General features: G+C 43.1%; 1 protein-coding gene across 2 annotated transcripts in view; it reads right to left on the bottom strand.

Moving 5' to 3' along the window:
* The window catches only part of LOC115094260 (rho GTPase-activating protein 6-like), a 340,951-nt gene that overhangs the window by 34,790 nt on the left and 289,714 nt on the right, over positions 1 to 16,447 (bottom strand). For both annotated transcript variants that reach the window (XM_029607121.1, XM_029607122.1), the window contains exon 10: positions 8,058 to 8,155. In XM_029607121.1, the coding sequence (XP_029462981.1) occupies positions 8,058 to 8,155 (98 nt within the window). The remainder of the gene's footprint in view (positions 1 to 8,057; positions 8,156 to 16,447) is intronic.

Genomic DNA, 16,447 nt, shown 5'->3' with positions numbered 1-16,447 from the left:
AGTGATGCTGACAGCTTCGGTGGTGCCAATTGTAAGTGCACTGCTGGCTCTAATTGAGCCAAGTGGCATTTCTTCTGAGCCGCAGAGGGGGACGTAGCTGAGGAAAGTGCCGACTCCTGTGCTCAATGCTTTTACGTCTTACTCCTGAACTGTGGAAGATCTGGGGACAGGTGCTACAGGTGGGGGAGCCTTGCCTAAGGAGCATCTGCTCATCATGGCATGGAGGGACCCAGAGGAGACCCAGCTCTAAGAAGAAGAAAAGTGGCTTCATCTTTTTACCAATGTGAGGAGCTCCTCCATCTTTCAGGTCTGGTTCCGCTGAGATCTAAGTGACATCCGACCACAATCATAGCAATTAGTTGAGTCATGATCAGGTCCCAAGCATTTGTAACATATATCAATGCCATCGGGGATGGACATCTTGTGGCCACACACACAGTATGTGAAGCTCCTGGTTGTGGCTTTCTGGGCGTCAGACCTATTGATGACTTTTTCTTTTCTTTTTTTTTTAATTTAGTACTGTAAACACTGTTGAGGGGTTGCCAAGGCAACTCGGCAACTCAAAAGTGAGTTAGAAGTGAAAAGATTGCAGAAGCAGAAAAATTTTGAAAAACTAAATAGAGAAAAGGTGCGTGTCTGTGTGAAAACTCAGAAAAAAAATAGACTGAGGGGTTCATGTGGCAGCACATATGTGAAAGACGGTGCTCCCGCCTCCCGTACATACTCAGTATTAAAACTACTGAGATAGAAAGATGGGTCTGTTCAGTGCCATCAAATGATGACACCCACATGTCATGGCTAATTCAGTCGTGCTATTTGACAAAGCACATTTTTGTGTACAGAATATTTGTGATGAATTTATTGTCATGTGAAGAAGGTTTTATTTCAGTTGTCTTGTCTATGGAATAAACACAACTTTTACAGTCCACTGATTTTGCTGAAAGATTATTTGTATTGCTGCACAATGGATATTTTTATCTACCCATGGTCACTTTCAGAACCCTTTGAAGAACCCAAATCATTGTATGTCTCCTGCCTGCAGTAATGAGACATCCACAAGAAAGGAAGGTTGTACAAGCAGCTTTTATCTCTGCATTTTCTTTGAACACAATATACAAGGGCAAGACAGGGGAAGTGGTAAAAATGGAGAAGGAGGAAGCTAGAGAAACTGGGAGAGATTTCAGGCTATCTTCTTTACAGCAATGTCATTGTCCTCCCCTTTCACCATTCCCCCCCGCCCCCAAGATTCATGATACATGTTATCTCCATCTCATAGGAATTTTATCCATTTCCTACTCATTTCTTCTCCCATTGACATCTTGCAATGTTCTAACATCCACTGATTCACAGTTCTCTCTTACGACATATATCACAGCCATATATCTTGTAACTCTCCAGGTTTGACCCAAAAGTCTCCATTTTAGAGCTGTGACTGAGTCTTTAGGATTGTTCCCAGTTTATATGAGTTCCCAATAACTTGGTGCCGACAGCAAAGCTGGAGCAACCACAAGGGGCAGCAGGAAGTGTTTGTCTACTGCGCTGCTGCTTCCACTTCCCACCATGGCTATTGGCTGTCAGCTGGAGGTGAGAACCAATGACTGCAGAGAGGAGGAAAGAGCAGCAGCCAGAGACAAAAGCATTTCCTGCCTGCCTTCCCCCAAAGTTGCTTTGCACTGCACTGCAGTGCGGTCCGATGTTATTTTTCAGTTGGCTAGTGGAAGAGAGACAGTGAGGGAGCAAAGAAGGGAGTTGGGGAGAGAAAAAGAAGGGAGGAAAGGGGGAAGAAAATGCAGCAATGTGAGAAGCTAGGGAAGAAGAGGAAGGAAGAGAAAGGAAAAGTGGGAGAAGATGATGGGAGACAGAGCAAAGGGGGAATAGGAGGAGCTAAAAAGAGAGAGAGCAAAGTAAAAAAGGGAAGGAGAGAGAACAAAGACACAAGAAGCTGGGAGAAATACAAAGGGAAAAGAAAAGGAGTGAGAACAAAGCAGGAAGAGGAGGTGGAGAGAGAGTAAAAGAGGGACGTGACTGGTGAGGAAACAGCAAAAGTGAAAGAGGAGTGGGAGACTACTGGAAGGAGGAGATATGGCCTGCACTACTGTGGGGAGAAAATGGCAGGGTCCTGGGCAGAGAAGGAAGGACAAGGAGCATAAGCAGAACTCAGGTAGGTAAGAGAAGCCTGGGGGGTGAAGGAAAATTCTAGACTTAGAAGTGAGATTCAGTCAGCATTTTCTGCTAAATTGGATCATGTCAGAAACTGCAGTGCACAAGCTGTTGTGCCTTCCCTGCAGGTAAGTGCCACTAGGATAGGTCTCTTCCTTTTTATTTCTGCTTAGTGTATTGGTGGCATCTGGCTGCACGAAGGTATTTCGGTGTCCGCATGGTGATATCTGGAACTATCATGTGTACCAAAAAACACTGAGATCCCCATATTCATAACCCGCTGAGCAGTTAAGATAACTGGATAAAGTTATCCAGTTATCTTTCCCTGGATATTCAGCGGAACATCCAGAGAAGTATTCTGCTGAATTTCCAGATAAAGTTACCTAGATAACTTTAGGCCATAAATTTCTGTGGACTAACTTGTCCACACTTTTATTGGGACAGTGCTCAATATGGTACTATGTGGCTAATCACGTTAGCCACCTTCTTGCCACACCTCTATCCCTGCCCCATTTTTATTCATAGAAACACAGAAACATAGAAATGACGGCAGAAGAAGACCAAACGGCCCATCCAGTCTGCTCAGCAAGCTATGCACTTTTTTTTTTTCCTCTTACTTGTTACGCTTGGCTCTTAGTACCTTTTAGTTTTATTTCCCTTCCACCCCACCACTAATGAGAGAGCAGTGTTGGAACTGCATCTAATTGAATATATAGCTTAGTTAGGGGTAGTAACCGCCTCAATAAGCAAGCTACACCCATGCTTTTGTTTACTCAACTACGTAATTTAGTCCTTGTTGGTTGTTGTCTATATATATATATAGATAGATACTCTTTTCTACATTGCCCCTGCCATTGAAGCAGAGAGCTATGCTGGCTATGCGTTGAAGGTGAAGTAACAGACTTTCTCCCCTGCCGTTGAAGCAGAGAGCTATGCTGGCTATGAGTTGAAAGTGAAGTAACAGACTTTCTCCCCTGCCGTTGAAGCAGAGAGCTATGCTGGATATGCGTTGAAAGTGAAGTAACAGACTTTCTCCCCTGCCGTTGAAGCAGAGAGCTATACTGGCTATGCGTTGAAAGTGAAGTATCAGACTTTCTCCCCTGCCGTTGAAGCAGAGAGCTATGCTGGCTATGCGTTGAAAGTGAAGTAACAGACTTTCTCCCCTGCCGTTGAAGCAGAGAGCTATGCTGGCTATGCTTTGAAAGTGAAGTAACAGGCTTTCTCCCCTGCCGTTGAAGCAGAGAGCTGTGCTGGCTATGCGTTGAAAATGAAGTAACAGACTTTCTCCCCTGCCGTTGAAGCAGAGAGCTATGCGTTGAAAGTGAAGTATCAGACTTTCTCCCCTGCTGTTGAAGCAGAGAGCTATGCTGGATATGCATTGAAAGTGAAGTATCAGTATCAGACTTTCTCCCTGCCGTTGAAGCAGAGAGCTGTGCTGGATATGCGTTGAAAGTGAAGTAACAGACTTTCTCCCCTGCCGTTGAAGCAGAGAGCTATGCTGGATATGTGTTGAAAGTGAAGAATCAGACTTTCTCCCCTGCCGTTGAAGCAGAGAGCTATGCTAGATATGCATTGAAAGTAAAGTATCAGGCTTATTTGGTTTGGGGGTAGTAACCGCCGTAACAAGCAAGCTACACCCCGCTTTTTTGTGAATGCAAATCCTTCTTTTTTTTTCCACATTTCCTCTTACCGTTGAAGCTTACAGCAATGTTGGAGTCGCATTAACCGTGTGTATGTATATTGAATAAGGGTATTATCTCCAGGTAGTAGCCTTCATTCCCGCGAGCCACCCCCTCTTCATTCACGTCCTCTAGACTTGATGGATCCACAGTGTTTATCCCACGTCCCTTTGAAGTCCTTCACAGTTCTAGTCTTCACCACTTCCTCCGGAAGGGCATTCCAGGCATCCACCACCCTCTCCGTGAAGAAATACTTCCTGACATTGGTTCTGAGTCTTCCTCCCTGGAGCTTCAGCTCGTGACCCCTGGTTCTGCTGATTTTTTTTTGACGGAAAAGGTTTGTCGTTGTCTTTGGATCGTTAAAACCTTTCAAGTATCTGAAGGTTTGAATCATATCACCCCTGCTCCTCCTTTCTTCCAGGGTGTACATATTTAGATTCTTCAATCTCTTCTCATAAGTCATTCGATGAAGACCCTCCACCTTTCTGGTCGCCCTTCTCTGTACCACTTCCATCTTGTCTCTGTCTCTTTGTAGATACGGTCTCCAGAACTGAACACAGTACTCCAGGTGAGGCCTCACCAAGGACCTGTACAAGGGGATAATCACTTCCCTTTTCTTACTCGATATTCCTCTCTCTATGCAGCCCAGCATTCTTCTGGCTTTTGCTATCGCCTTGTCACATTGTTTTGCCAACTTCAGATCATTAGACACTATCACCCCAAGGTCTCTCTCCTGCTCTATGCAAATCAGCCTCCCCCCCCCCCCCCCCCCCCATCAAATACAGTTCATTCGGATTTCCACTCCCCATATGCATGACTTTGCACTTCTTGGCATTGAATCTCAGCTGCCATATCTTCGACCACTCTTCCAGCTTCCTTAAATCCCGTCTCATTCTCTCCACTCCTTCCGGCGTGTCCACTCTGTTGCAGATCTTAGTATCGTCGCAAATAGACAAACCTTACCTTCTATCCCGTCCGCAGTGTCGCTCACAAAGATATTGAACAGGACCGGTCCCAACACCGATCCTTGCGGTACACCGCTTAAAACCGCTCTCTCTTCAGAGAGAGTTCCATTTACTATCACACATTGTCTTCTGTCCGTCAACCAGTTTGCAATCCAGGCTACCACCTCGGCACTCACTCCTAAGCTTCTCATTTTATTCACCAGTCTCCTGTGCGGAACCGTATCAAAAGCTTTGCTGAAATCCAAGTAGATGACATCGAGTGTTCTTCCTTGATCCAATTCCTTGGTTACCCAGTCAAAAAAGTCAATCAGATTTGTCTGACAGGATCTTCCCCTGGTGAATCCATGCTGCCTCTGGTCCAGCAATTCTCCGGACTGTAGATAGTTCACTATTCTTTCTTTCAAAAGTGACTCCATTACTTTTCCCACCACCGAAGTGAGGCTAACCGGTCTGTAGTTACCAGCCTCTTCTCTGTTCCCACTCTTGTGAAGCGGGACCACCACCGCTCTTCTCCAATCACTCGGTACCATTCCCGTTTCTAGGGATCTATTGAACAGGTCACACAGCGGACCCGCCAGCACATCTCTGAGCTCCCTCAGTATCCTGGGATGAACCTCATCAGGTCCCATGGCTTTGTCCACTTTCAGATTCTTCAGCTCTTCCCATACATTTCTACTGTAAATGGATTTTCATCTACTCCACTCCCCTCCAGTTTCTTGTTAAGTAGAGATGGTCCTTCTCCAGGGTCTTCTTTAGTGAACACAGAACTGAAGTATTTGTTTAATATTTCTGCCATTTCTTCGTCACTCTCCACACATTGATCCTTTCTACCTTTCAATTTCACTATAACACTTTGAACTTTTCTCTTTTCGCTGATGTATCTGAAAAATGTTTTGTCACCATTCTTTATCTCCTTGGCAATCCTCTCTTCCGCTTGACTTTTTGCCGTCTTGATTAATTTCTTCTTCTCCCTCAGTACAATCAAATATTCTTCTTTGTGGTCCTCCCTTTGGGATGTTTTATATTTCTTGAATGCTGTTCTTTTGGCCTTTATTTTGTCAGCCACCTCCTTTGAGAACCAGATAGGTTTCATTTTTCTTTTGCTTTTCTTTACTTTTCTAACATAAAGAGTAGTTGCCTTGGTAATTGCTCCTTTTAGATTGGTCCACTGCTGATCCACATCTCTTTCGTTCTCCCAGCCTTTTAGTTCTTCCTCCAGGTACTTCCCCATTTCCTCAAAGTCCGTGTTTTTGAACTGCAAAACTTGGGTCTTTGTGTTTCTTTTCTGTATCCTTTTTGTGATATTAAACCATACCGTTTGATGATCACTGGTGCTGAGGTGGGCGCCCACCTGGACATCAGAGACATTATCTCCATTAGTGAGCACTAAGTCGAGTATAGCTCCTTCTCTCGTGGGTTCCATTACCATTTGTTTGAACAAAGCTACTTGCAGGGCATCCACTATTGCTCTACTATTTTTAGATTCTGCAGATGGGATTTTCCAGTCTACATCTGGCTTATTAAAGTCTCCAACGATCACCACCTCTCCCTTCTTTCCTATCTTTTGGATGTCTTCAACTAGATCTCTGTCCAACTCTTCCTTTTGGTTTGGAGGCCTGTAAACCATTCCAATATAAATGGACGCCCCGTCATCTTTTTTTAGGTCGGCCCATAGTGCTTCTTCCTTGCCCCAACTTCCTTGCAGCTCAGATGCTTGGATATTGTTTCTGACATAAAGAGCCACACCTCCCCCTTTTCTATCCACTCTGTCCTTCCTTAACAAGTTATAGCCAGGTATTGCCATATCCCAATCATGAAATTCTGTGAACCATGTCTCTGTGATAGCAACAACGTCCCAAGTCCGCCTCCACCATTAGGGCCTGCAGATCTGGGATTTTATTTCCCAAACTATGAGCATTTGTGGTCATAGCTTTCCAGGTACTCTCTTTAAGGTTATTGCTTTTCCTTGACTCCTTTTGAGACTTTAGTTGAGATTTGCTATTCACTTCACTCTTTCCCTTTGCAGTTGTGCCATCAATGACAGAGTCATCCATCTCAATGTGCTTTTTCTTTTGGTTATGGATTTTGAATTTCTGCTTGCATTGGGGTTTTTTTCTCTTTTCTGGTAACACTTCAATGTTTTTCTCAAGAACCTCTTCAGTGTTTAATATAGAGAAGGCTTTTTGTTCTTGTTGCACTTGATACAGTGTGTGTCTCCTCATCACAGGTCTAATTCTACCAGAGCCCACTGTAATCCTGGTTTTTAATGAGTTCCTTAATGTCCTGTTTGAGTGGGGGGGTATACTTGTGGGCTACCCATCTGTCAAGAATGGGTGACTGTGGGTCACATGTGTTATCCTACCTGAGCCTACTGTATCTCTCTTTTTTCTTGATTCCTGGTTTTTCTGTGGCACTGGGGAATTATTTTCTGAGTACTGTAATGTGGATGAAATTCTCTTTATTGAAGCTAATTGAGCTTTAACTTCAGCCAGCTCCTTTTTCAAGGAAGACAGTTGTTCACAAATGGGGCAAGCTCTAAGTTTCCAGATGCTTTCCCTCAGAATAAAGGCTCCACAATAGTTACATTGGATAGTCCTCATTTTGGTAAATTATTTGATTGTTAACACCTAAGGAAATACCAATGTACTAATTTATCTTGATGCTAATTTTAAGTTCGGCAGTCTACATAAGAAAAACAAACCTAGGGGTGGGTGGGTAGAGGGGTACGGTGGGAGGGAGTCAAACAGTTTAAACCTAGGTCAATCTGGTTAGAGCAGGACACTTCCTGGAACTTTACTAGTCCTTTAGCTATTAAATGATCCCACAGCACTTATGTGCCAATATTAAACAGATTATTAAAGACAGCTATACAATAAGAGAGATGCAGGTTTACTGAATCTTAAAGCAAACAATTAGCAAGGAACCAAACAAAATGATAAACAATAACCAGACCTAGAGAAAGGTATAATGTAAGCAAGTAACCTTTGCTTACATTATAATGTATTCAAGTAACTTTCTCCACACAAAAACTGTGCAGTCAGTTGCCCAGACAAAGGGGAATATATTTTTAAAGGGTTTTACCCACATAAATCTTTTAAATATGGACCTCTTCATAAACCCATTCCATCCTTCCATCACCCCGCCATTAATCCCAGGGTAATCTCAAAGCATCGTTGTCGGTCTCCACTGACTCTGAGCCAAGATCTCCACTACCCTCTTGCTGCCTATAGTGACCTGCTATTGAATAACTTACAGAGGGCTGGGAAATTTCCTCCGCAGAAGGTAATCGATGATATCAGGATCTGTCTGCAGCAAACTCATCAACACCTCATTCTGCAGATCCGCTGACACCTGAAATAGATGAGAGTAAGATATAGCACCACTGAGAATATTACACAGCATCTGTAGGGACACCTCCTACAGAAAGCATCAATAACCATATACTGCATCTGCAGAGAGCAAGTATTGTAACCCCTGAGATCTTATATTGCACCTGCAGGGACCCTTGCCATACAGAGAAGGGAATATAAACTTAGGGTTCTCATACTGCACCTGCTGGGACCCTAGCCACAGAAAGCAGGGAGTATAACCCCTGAGACCTCACACTGTACTTGCAGAGTCTAAGTAAATTGCAAAAAAATATAAAATGTGACAGTAAAACCTTTGTATAGAAGGCATTACAACACAAGACAAATCTTGCATAGCAGCAAGTTATAATTGTATATCATATTTTAAATGAAAGAGAATGAGTAAAGAGTTTTTTCTAGCTTTTCTGTGTCTGACATTTATAGCCTGGTTTCTTTTATGAACAGAAGCTTATCAGATGGTACTAGGAGTTTATGTGTGCTGCGGTTTGTGTGTGTGTATATATATATCCCCTTATAACTTTGGAATAACTGGACCCAGCTGCACCACATTTTCTAGGGTGGTATATCCTAGGAGAGGAGGGGCCACATCAGATTCTTCTGCTTTGTTGATGAGTAATTTTTTTCGGGGGGGCAGGGGCAGTGAGGCACATGAGAAGGGTAAAGTTGGCTATTTTCCTATAAAAAATGTATGTGTTCTCCCTTATAACTTTGAAACTGTTAGACCTAACTTCAGTAAACTTTCATTATCTTTTCTCTTCAAACAAAAATCTCTCTAGCAAGGTGCTCTTGTCCATCTAACTTACCCAATTCCACTTTTGGCACTTTGGTTCTTCCCTCACCTCTTTGCCACTAGGGGTCCTTGTAGGGCAAGCAGAAAAATGCAGGTAGTGATTCCTCTGCACAAATCATTGGTAAGATCTCATCTTGAGTGTTGCGTCCAGTACTGGAGGCCATATCTCCAGACCATTACAGAATATGGTAGAGGTGATCAAAAGGTTGCAGTAGGTGTACCATATATCTTATGACTCTAAACTTAAGAATTTAAACATGTATACCTGGAAGGAGAGGGGCAAGCTAGAGACATTCATATCTTTCATTGATATAATAATATATAATTGATAGTGTTGTCAATGGAAGAATGTTCTAGAAGAAAGGTTCATACTATGAAGCTAGAAGGAGGAAGACTGAGGAGTAATAAGAGCTAGAGTGCTGAATTCATAGAATGGCCTTCCAGTTAAGGTGGTGCAGAATAAAAAAAATAACTGAATCCAAAAAATCATGCGAATAGCAGAGAAGATCCCTAGTGGTAAAGAGGTCATGGGAGAGCCAGGGATCGACTAGAATTAATGGAATTGTGTCGGAGTGAAATTGGATTGACTAGATCAGGGTTCCCAACCTTTTTTTCTGTTGGGATACACTTGACAGATGATGTTTACATGTGTGACACACTGAGCACATGACATTCACAGGGCTAAATGTAAACATATTCAACATCCACAGGAACCCCCACCCGCTGCCCCCAGCAATGGATGCAGAGCAGAAATAGGACATTTCACTATACAATTCAGTACACAAAAAAAGATATTCAAATTCTGGTGTCATCTCAGAAAACACCACAAATGCCCTCTATTATCAGGCACATTGTAAAATAATACAAAAAAACCCCTCTCTGCCCATGTGAAGCAAATTTGCCATAGCACTGCAGCACTAACTCCAAGTCTCAAGCAGCAATCGCCCTACCTATGAAAAGACAACAGTGAACCACCAACGCATGTGCTATTGAGCAAACACAACACATAAGACTGATACAAATCTCTACATGTTAGTAAAATACATCACCTCAGTCAACCACACAGAACAACCTTCACCAAATACTGAATAAAAGACCACAAATTACAAATGCAGACACAAAAACTGGAATGGAAATCAAGAAGCCACTCTGCATGCAGTGCAAAACTGAAGAACAAGAAACACAGTTTCTCCTACACAAAGCAAAGTACAAATATAGAGGAAATGCGCATTCCTAAAACTGATATATTAAGGCTCTTGCCCCTCATTACTTCCCCTGCATGTCCCCATCATTCCTTACTTCTCCCAACTACTCCCTTTCAGTCATTTCCTCACACTCTCACATCCCTGCCCAGTATTCCCAACCGCAGCCCCGCATCTGCTTCCCCCTGCTCCTTCTCTTCCCTACTTGACTTTCTATGCCCCTTCTTCCGCTTTCCCCCTCACTGCCCATCATACCCCCTGACCTCCCCTTTCTCCCTGCCCAGCAACCCTTACACCCCATCTCTCCTCCACCTCTACCTGCCCAGCAGCCCTCACTCCCTTTCTCCCAGCCAGCAGGAAAGCCTTCCAGTCCAGTCCAGATTTTCTCTCCTTCCTTATTGCCAGAAGATAGGGCAAGAAACATTGAGGAGAGGGGGTGGAGGCAGCAGCAGCAGAAGTTGGCAGTGGATCTATGCATGTAGAGAGCTTACCTTTCTCCCTCGTGCTACTGCTATCTCTATCACTTCTGGGCCAAGCGGGGTGAAGTAGGGATGTGAATCGTTTTTTGACGATTTAAAACAATCGTCAGATATATTTTAAATCGTCAAAAATCGTTAGAGCCGCGATACAATAACAATTCCCCCGATTTATCGTCAAAAAATCGTAAATCGGGGGACGGGGGAGGGCGGGAAAACCGGCACACCAAAACAACCCTAAAACCCACCCCGACCCTTTAAAACAAATCCCCCATCCTCCCGAACCCCCCCAAAATGTTTTAAATTACCTGGGGTCCAGTGGGGGGGTCCCGGCACGATCTCCCGCGATCTCCCGCTCTCGGACCATGGCTGCATTAATAGACATGGCGCCGGTGGCCCTTTGCCCTTACCATAATACAGGGCAAAGGTAGTGCCGGCACCATTTTGGTTCCTGTCACCCGATGTCACGAGTGCAGGAGATCGCTCCCGGACCCCCGCTGGACCCCCAGGGACTTTTGGCCAGCTTGGGGGGGCCTCCTAACCCCCACAAGACTTGCCAAAAGTCCAGCGGGGGTCCGGGAGCGACCTCCTGCACTCGTGCCGTATTGCCAACATTCAAAATGGCACCGGCGCTACCTTTGCCCTCACTATGTCGTATGACAAGGGCAACCAAAATGATAAAGGGGATGGAACAGCTCCCCTATGAGGAAAGGCTGAAGAGGTTAGGGCTTTTCAGCTTGGAGAAGAGACGGCTGAGGGGGGTTATGATAGAGGTCTTTAAGATCATGAGAGGTCTTGAATGAGTAGATGTGAATCGGTTATTTACACTTTCGAATAATAGAAGGACTAGGGGGCATTCCATGAAGTTAGCAAGTAACACATTTAAGACTAATCGGAGAAAATTCTTTTTCAATCAACGCACAATAAAGCTCTGGAATTTGTTGCCAGAGGATGTGGTTAGTGCAGTTAGTGTAGCTGGGTTCAAACAAGGTTTGGATAAGTTCTTGGAGAAGAAGTCCATTAAAGGCTATTAATCAAGTTTACTTAGGGAATAGCCACTGCTATTAATAGCATCAGTAGCATGGGATCTTCTTAGTGTTTGGGTAATTGCCAGGTTCTTGTGGCCTGGTTTGGCCACTGTTGGAAACAGGATGCTGGGCTTGATGGACCCTTGGTCTGACCCAGCATGGCAATTTCTTATGTTCTTATGTTCCACAAGGGACTGGGGCAACCTGCATGGAGCAGTGATTACAACTCTAAACAGCAGTGATACAACTGCAGTGGCTTCCAAGGATGCTGGGGTAAACTGCACAAAGTGACCATGGTTAAAACTTAAACATAAATAAGCATGGGGAGGCTGGATGTTTTGGACAAAAGCTTTACTAATCATAGTGGCTCTGTGGATTACTACAAAACTTGATGGAAATGGAATGGGCCTTAGGTATTGGATTAAGTATTGGTTTGTAAGAATCAAAGAGTAAAATGAAAAGGCCTGAAATAGCCTACCGGTGAAGATGGTGGAGGCGAGCATTGTGGCAGAGTTTGGATATGCTTGGGACAGATTTAGAGGGCAGTGGTAGGAAGGGAGTTGAGAGTTCAGATGGAAGAAATAGAGACAGGGGTGGCGAGACAGCTGGTGTTTGCATATGGAAATTTGTATGCTCACCTACCAGAGTGATAAAAAACCAGAGGAAGAATCTCAAGGCTGAGTGGTCTTTATCTCCTGTCATTTACGATGTTACTATGAGAATCCATGGAATTATTTTTGTGGGCAGTTAGCAACCCTTGGGCCCAGAACCTTCTGCAGAATCAGAACAGACAGAAATTAACATACTACCAGCCCAGAATAGTACTCCAGCAATGCCAATCCTGCCCTCCTTTTTCCATGGGAAAGCTTTTCCAGTTGTATTCTGCGTTATTTATATATTTTATGAATTGTATAATTGCCCATCGCTTAGTGCTCATGCATAAGCAATTAATACATTTTAAATAAAGATAAAGAAAGAAGCACAGGAGAATGATGGTGGAGAGATGGAAATAGAAGGAGACAGAATGAAAGACAAAATAGAAAGAACCAGAAAGATGACACAAGATAAATGCAAAAGAGAGACTGGGACAGAAAGAATAAATTCAGAAAAAAAATACATTTGCAATTTAGATAGCAGATTACTACTACTACTACTACTAGGGGGATGCAGTAGGGAGGTTGTGTAGTTTTCCTTTCATGTTGTTTTTTGCTTGATTTCGTTTTTAAAATTGTTTTGGGTGTTTTTTGGGAGGGTCCTAATTTTGTGGTTAGTACATATTAAGTTCCGTTAGCGCATACTGACAGAACTTAGGGGGTTAATTTTTCAAAGCATTATCACGTGCGTTAGGGCCTTTTCGTATGTGATATAATGCAAATTAAGCGGAGGGGAGGAGTCAGGGCGGGGAGGGGGAGGAGTCGGCCACGGCACCACTGCCAGTGATAATGTGAGGAACATTATCGCCGGCAGTAGCATGGCAAATAGCGACACCTTTTATGGTGTCGCTATTCGCTGCGAAAGGCTGCAGCCGGCCCGACTGCGGCCGGCGAAATCACACTACCATGGTGCGAATGGCTGCAGCCTTTTGCAGGCCAGCCCCCTTCGCCCCCACGCCCCCTTTTTCGTGGGCTTCATCATTCCACAAGGAATGATGAATCCTGCCCTTAGTGTGCACTGACATGTAACTTAAAAAAAACAAAATTTCAGCATTCTCTCTTTCATTTCATGGTTCCAAAAATGAAATGAAATAGATAATGTCATTAACTTTGTCTATTTCTTTTTAAATAAATGTACATCCCTAGCACATTTATTTTGCTATAGGTGGAATAGAAGTATTTTTAAATAAATAAATTACTACTACTACTACTTATTTTAATAGCACTACTTGATATTCACAACACTGTATAAAACATATACGAGACAGTTCTTGCTTGGTAGAACTTACAATCTAATCAAAACAAATTTACAGGGCCAAAGAGACTTTGGGAATTTCAATTACTAAAATTGATAAAATTAATAAGTCAGTAAGTAGGATGATCAGGAGTTAAGGTTTACTAGCAGCCTCAAAAAGGTGGATTTTTAGACTGGATTTGAGTAAAGCAAGAAGAGGGGGCATGACGCATGATTATGTGGCATTTGAAAATGTTGATATTCTACTGTATATTACGTTATATATAGGATTTCTGAATTTCTATTTTAACCGATAAACCCCGATAAAATATTCCTGACATGAACCAAATAAAAAAGGTGCTTATTAGATAAATGCTGGATAAACATCACTTCCCCTAGAAGTCTCTCATCTCTCCTATGCCTGCCCTGGAACTTCTGCTTTATTTTTGTGCCTTTTCTATTCATAGTATTAAGAATTTAAAAAAAACAGAAAGTAAACACATTTAGAAAACAGAAAGGTACTGGGCTACTTTTAGCTCTTGCCTTCTCCAGGGAGAAAGTTGAACATTTGTGCAGACTCCGCAGGGATTGACCAGGAGAAGAGAGAGACACAGGAGAGAAGAGAGAGAGGGCCTTCCCCACCCTAAGTTATGTATTTGCTTTGGTTAGAGATCTGGAGAGAGATGGACAGTGGGGAGAGTGCAAAGATTCAGGAAAAGCGGGGAGCGGTGGAGTCCGCATCTCGCAGGAATACTCAAGAGCAAGACAGCCTTAGCAAGCCCAGGAAATTATGGGGCCAGAGGCAGATTTGCAAAATTCAGAAAACAACAGAGCAGAGAGAGGCATGCGGACTTCAGGAAGTCAGAGGGCAGAACAAGAAGCCTCCAAATCCCCCAACCACAGGATTGAAATGAAACATGTATCTGGAAATGCCCTCTCTCAGACTGCGAGATTTTAAAGAATGTGCATGTGTGTGTCTTACCAGCTCTTTCTCTCCCACTTATTTCCCTTCTCTCCTACCCTCCTTGTGTTTCCTCTCTCCCCGCCCCCTCCCCGCTGCCTTTCCTTGGCGTTCTCTTTCCTCAGCGTAGAACAGGACGGTATGTCGGGTGTATTCCTGCAAGAATTAAGATGGGATGGGATGGCAGGCCCATGTCTCTGACTGTGACATGAATGGAGGACTTTGCTTGCTGATTCCTCTTACGCTATATAAAACAATAGTATATGTAGATACCTTTTAATTTCCAAGTGCCAGAACAGAAATACATGAATAATGCAACAACATTTTAAGTAGAAAATATTTGCTTTCAAACTCAGTTTTGATGAATACATTCCAAAAGGAATTTAAGGCCTGACCAGTACTTATTCAAAATGGAACTGTGTCAGAGCTTTGAGAGATCGGATAATGTAAGGCACCAGAAATTTAAACCTGTGGTAATTAAATATATTGGGACGTTTCCTGAGAAGGCCATCATATGTCAAGCAAATTCTGTACAGCTAATAAAACAGTTGTTTTTGTACACCATGCTTGCAGACTTAATTGTCCTACTGTGTAATTACTTTGATTATACAATTACCGGGCTAAGAATCCCTGCGGCATGTACTTTTGGCAGAAAATGCCTTATTTTCTGCAGTATGTGCTCAGTGCAACATCTAAGCACCAGAGTTACACCAGCTCCTTTGCCTAGGCCAGCCGTACTTAGCCGTTACCTCTTAGAGATCCATTGCAGGCCAACCTGTAACAGCAGTCACATCACAGAGCTGGTGCTTAGTACATCAGTTTCCTGCCGCAGCCCACATTCTTGAGCCAAATAGAATATTTTATAAAGCCTTTATCCAGTCCCCTGCCATTCATTCATTCATTCACACAGAATCAGACTCTGATCCAGTCACCTGAGGTAGAGAAGCCAGAGGACTCAGGGTAGTGTCAGTTCAGTTTGGCTGGGACTTGCATCTGTAGCACAAAGATGCAGAACAGAACAGTGCTATAAATTATTGCACATATTTTGTAAAATAAGAAAAAAAAGTTCATACACTTTTAGGTGTCCCTGAAAGCTCATTTTCAACTTTAGAAAATTTGAGGATGTGCGAGGAATGCAGATACCTTTATACCCACTTGTTTTGCAGATACAAAGTATGCATGGTATTGTACACACATACTTTTAGCTGCATACATTGGGGGTAATTTTCAACAGGAGCTTTTACTTAGTAAACATGTTTACCTTTTCAAAAGGTTTTGAAAATTGCCCTCTCGGAGATCGATATTCAAAAGCCATTTAGACAGACAACTGTAATGTTATCAATCTAAAAGACTAACTAGTGATATTAAAAGCCATATGTGGATAGAATTTAGCCGTATAAGTCAGGGGCGTTCCGGGGTGGGTGAGAGCTGTTTTGGGGAGGAGCGAAGTTAACCGCATAAGTTATTCAGAATTAGTCGCTTAACTTACATGGCTAACTCTGTCGCGCCGTAGGGGCTGTCCTAAAGTTAGTTACATAAACATATATGGCTAACTTTAAGATAGCTGGCTATAGTCGGCGGTGTGACAACGCCGCTAAATATACCCTGCTAGTTAGTTGGATATGTTTATCTGGCTAACTAGCCGAGCCTCACAACATATAATTAGGGCTTCTGATTTTAGGTGTTTATACATAGTAAATTTAGATGTTTATTTTCCAGTTAATTAGGGGATCTTTGTAGGTCTCAGAAATCGGTGTTTATTGGTATTTTCATGGCGCAGATACTATTGTTGGGTATCTTTTACAGTTGAATCAAATACATACATTTGTGCAACTGAGGAGTCATTAGAATAGAAAAGGCACAAAAATAAAGCAGAAGTTCCAGGGCAGGCATAGGAGAGGTGAGAGACTTCTAGGGGAAGTGATGTTTAT

This window comes from Rhinatrema bivittatum, chromosome 6, assembly GCF_901001135.1.
Source record: "Rhinatrema bivittatum chromosome 6, aRhiBiv1.1, whole genome shotgun sequence".
NCBI lineage: Eukaryota > Metazoa > Chordata > Amphibia > Gymnophiona > Rhinatrematidae > Rhinatrema > Rhinatrema bivittatum.
This window is presented reverse-complemented; position numbering and strand designations above follow the sequence as displayed.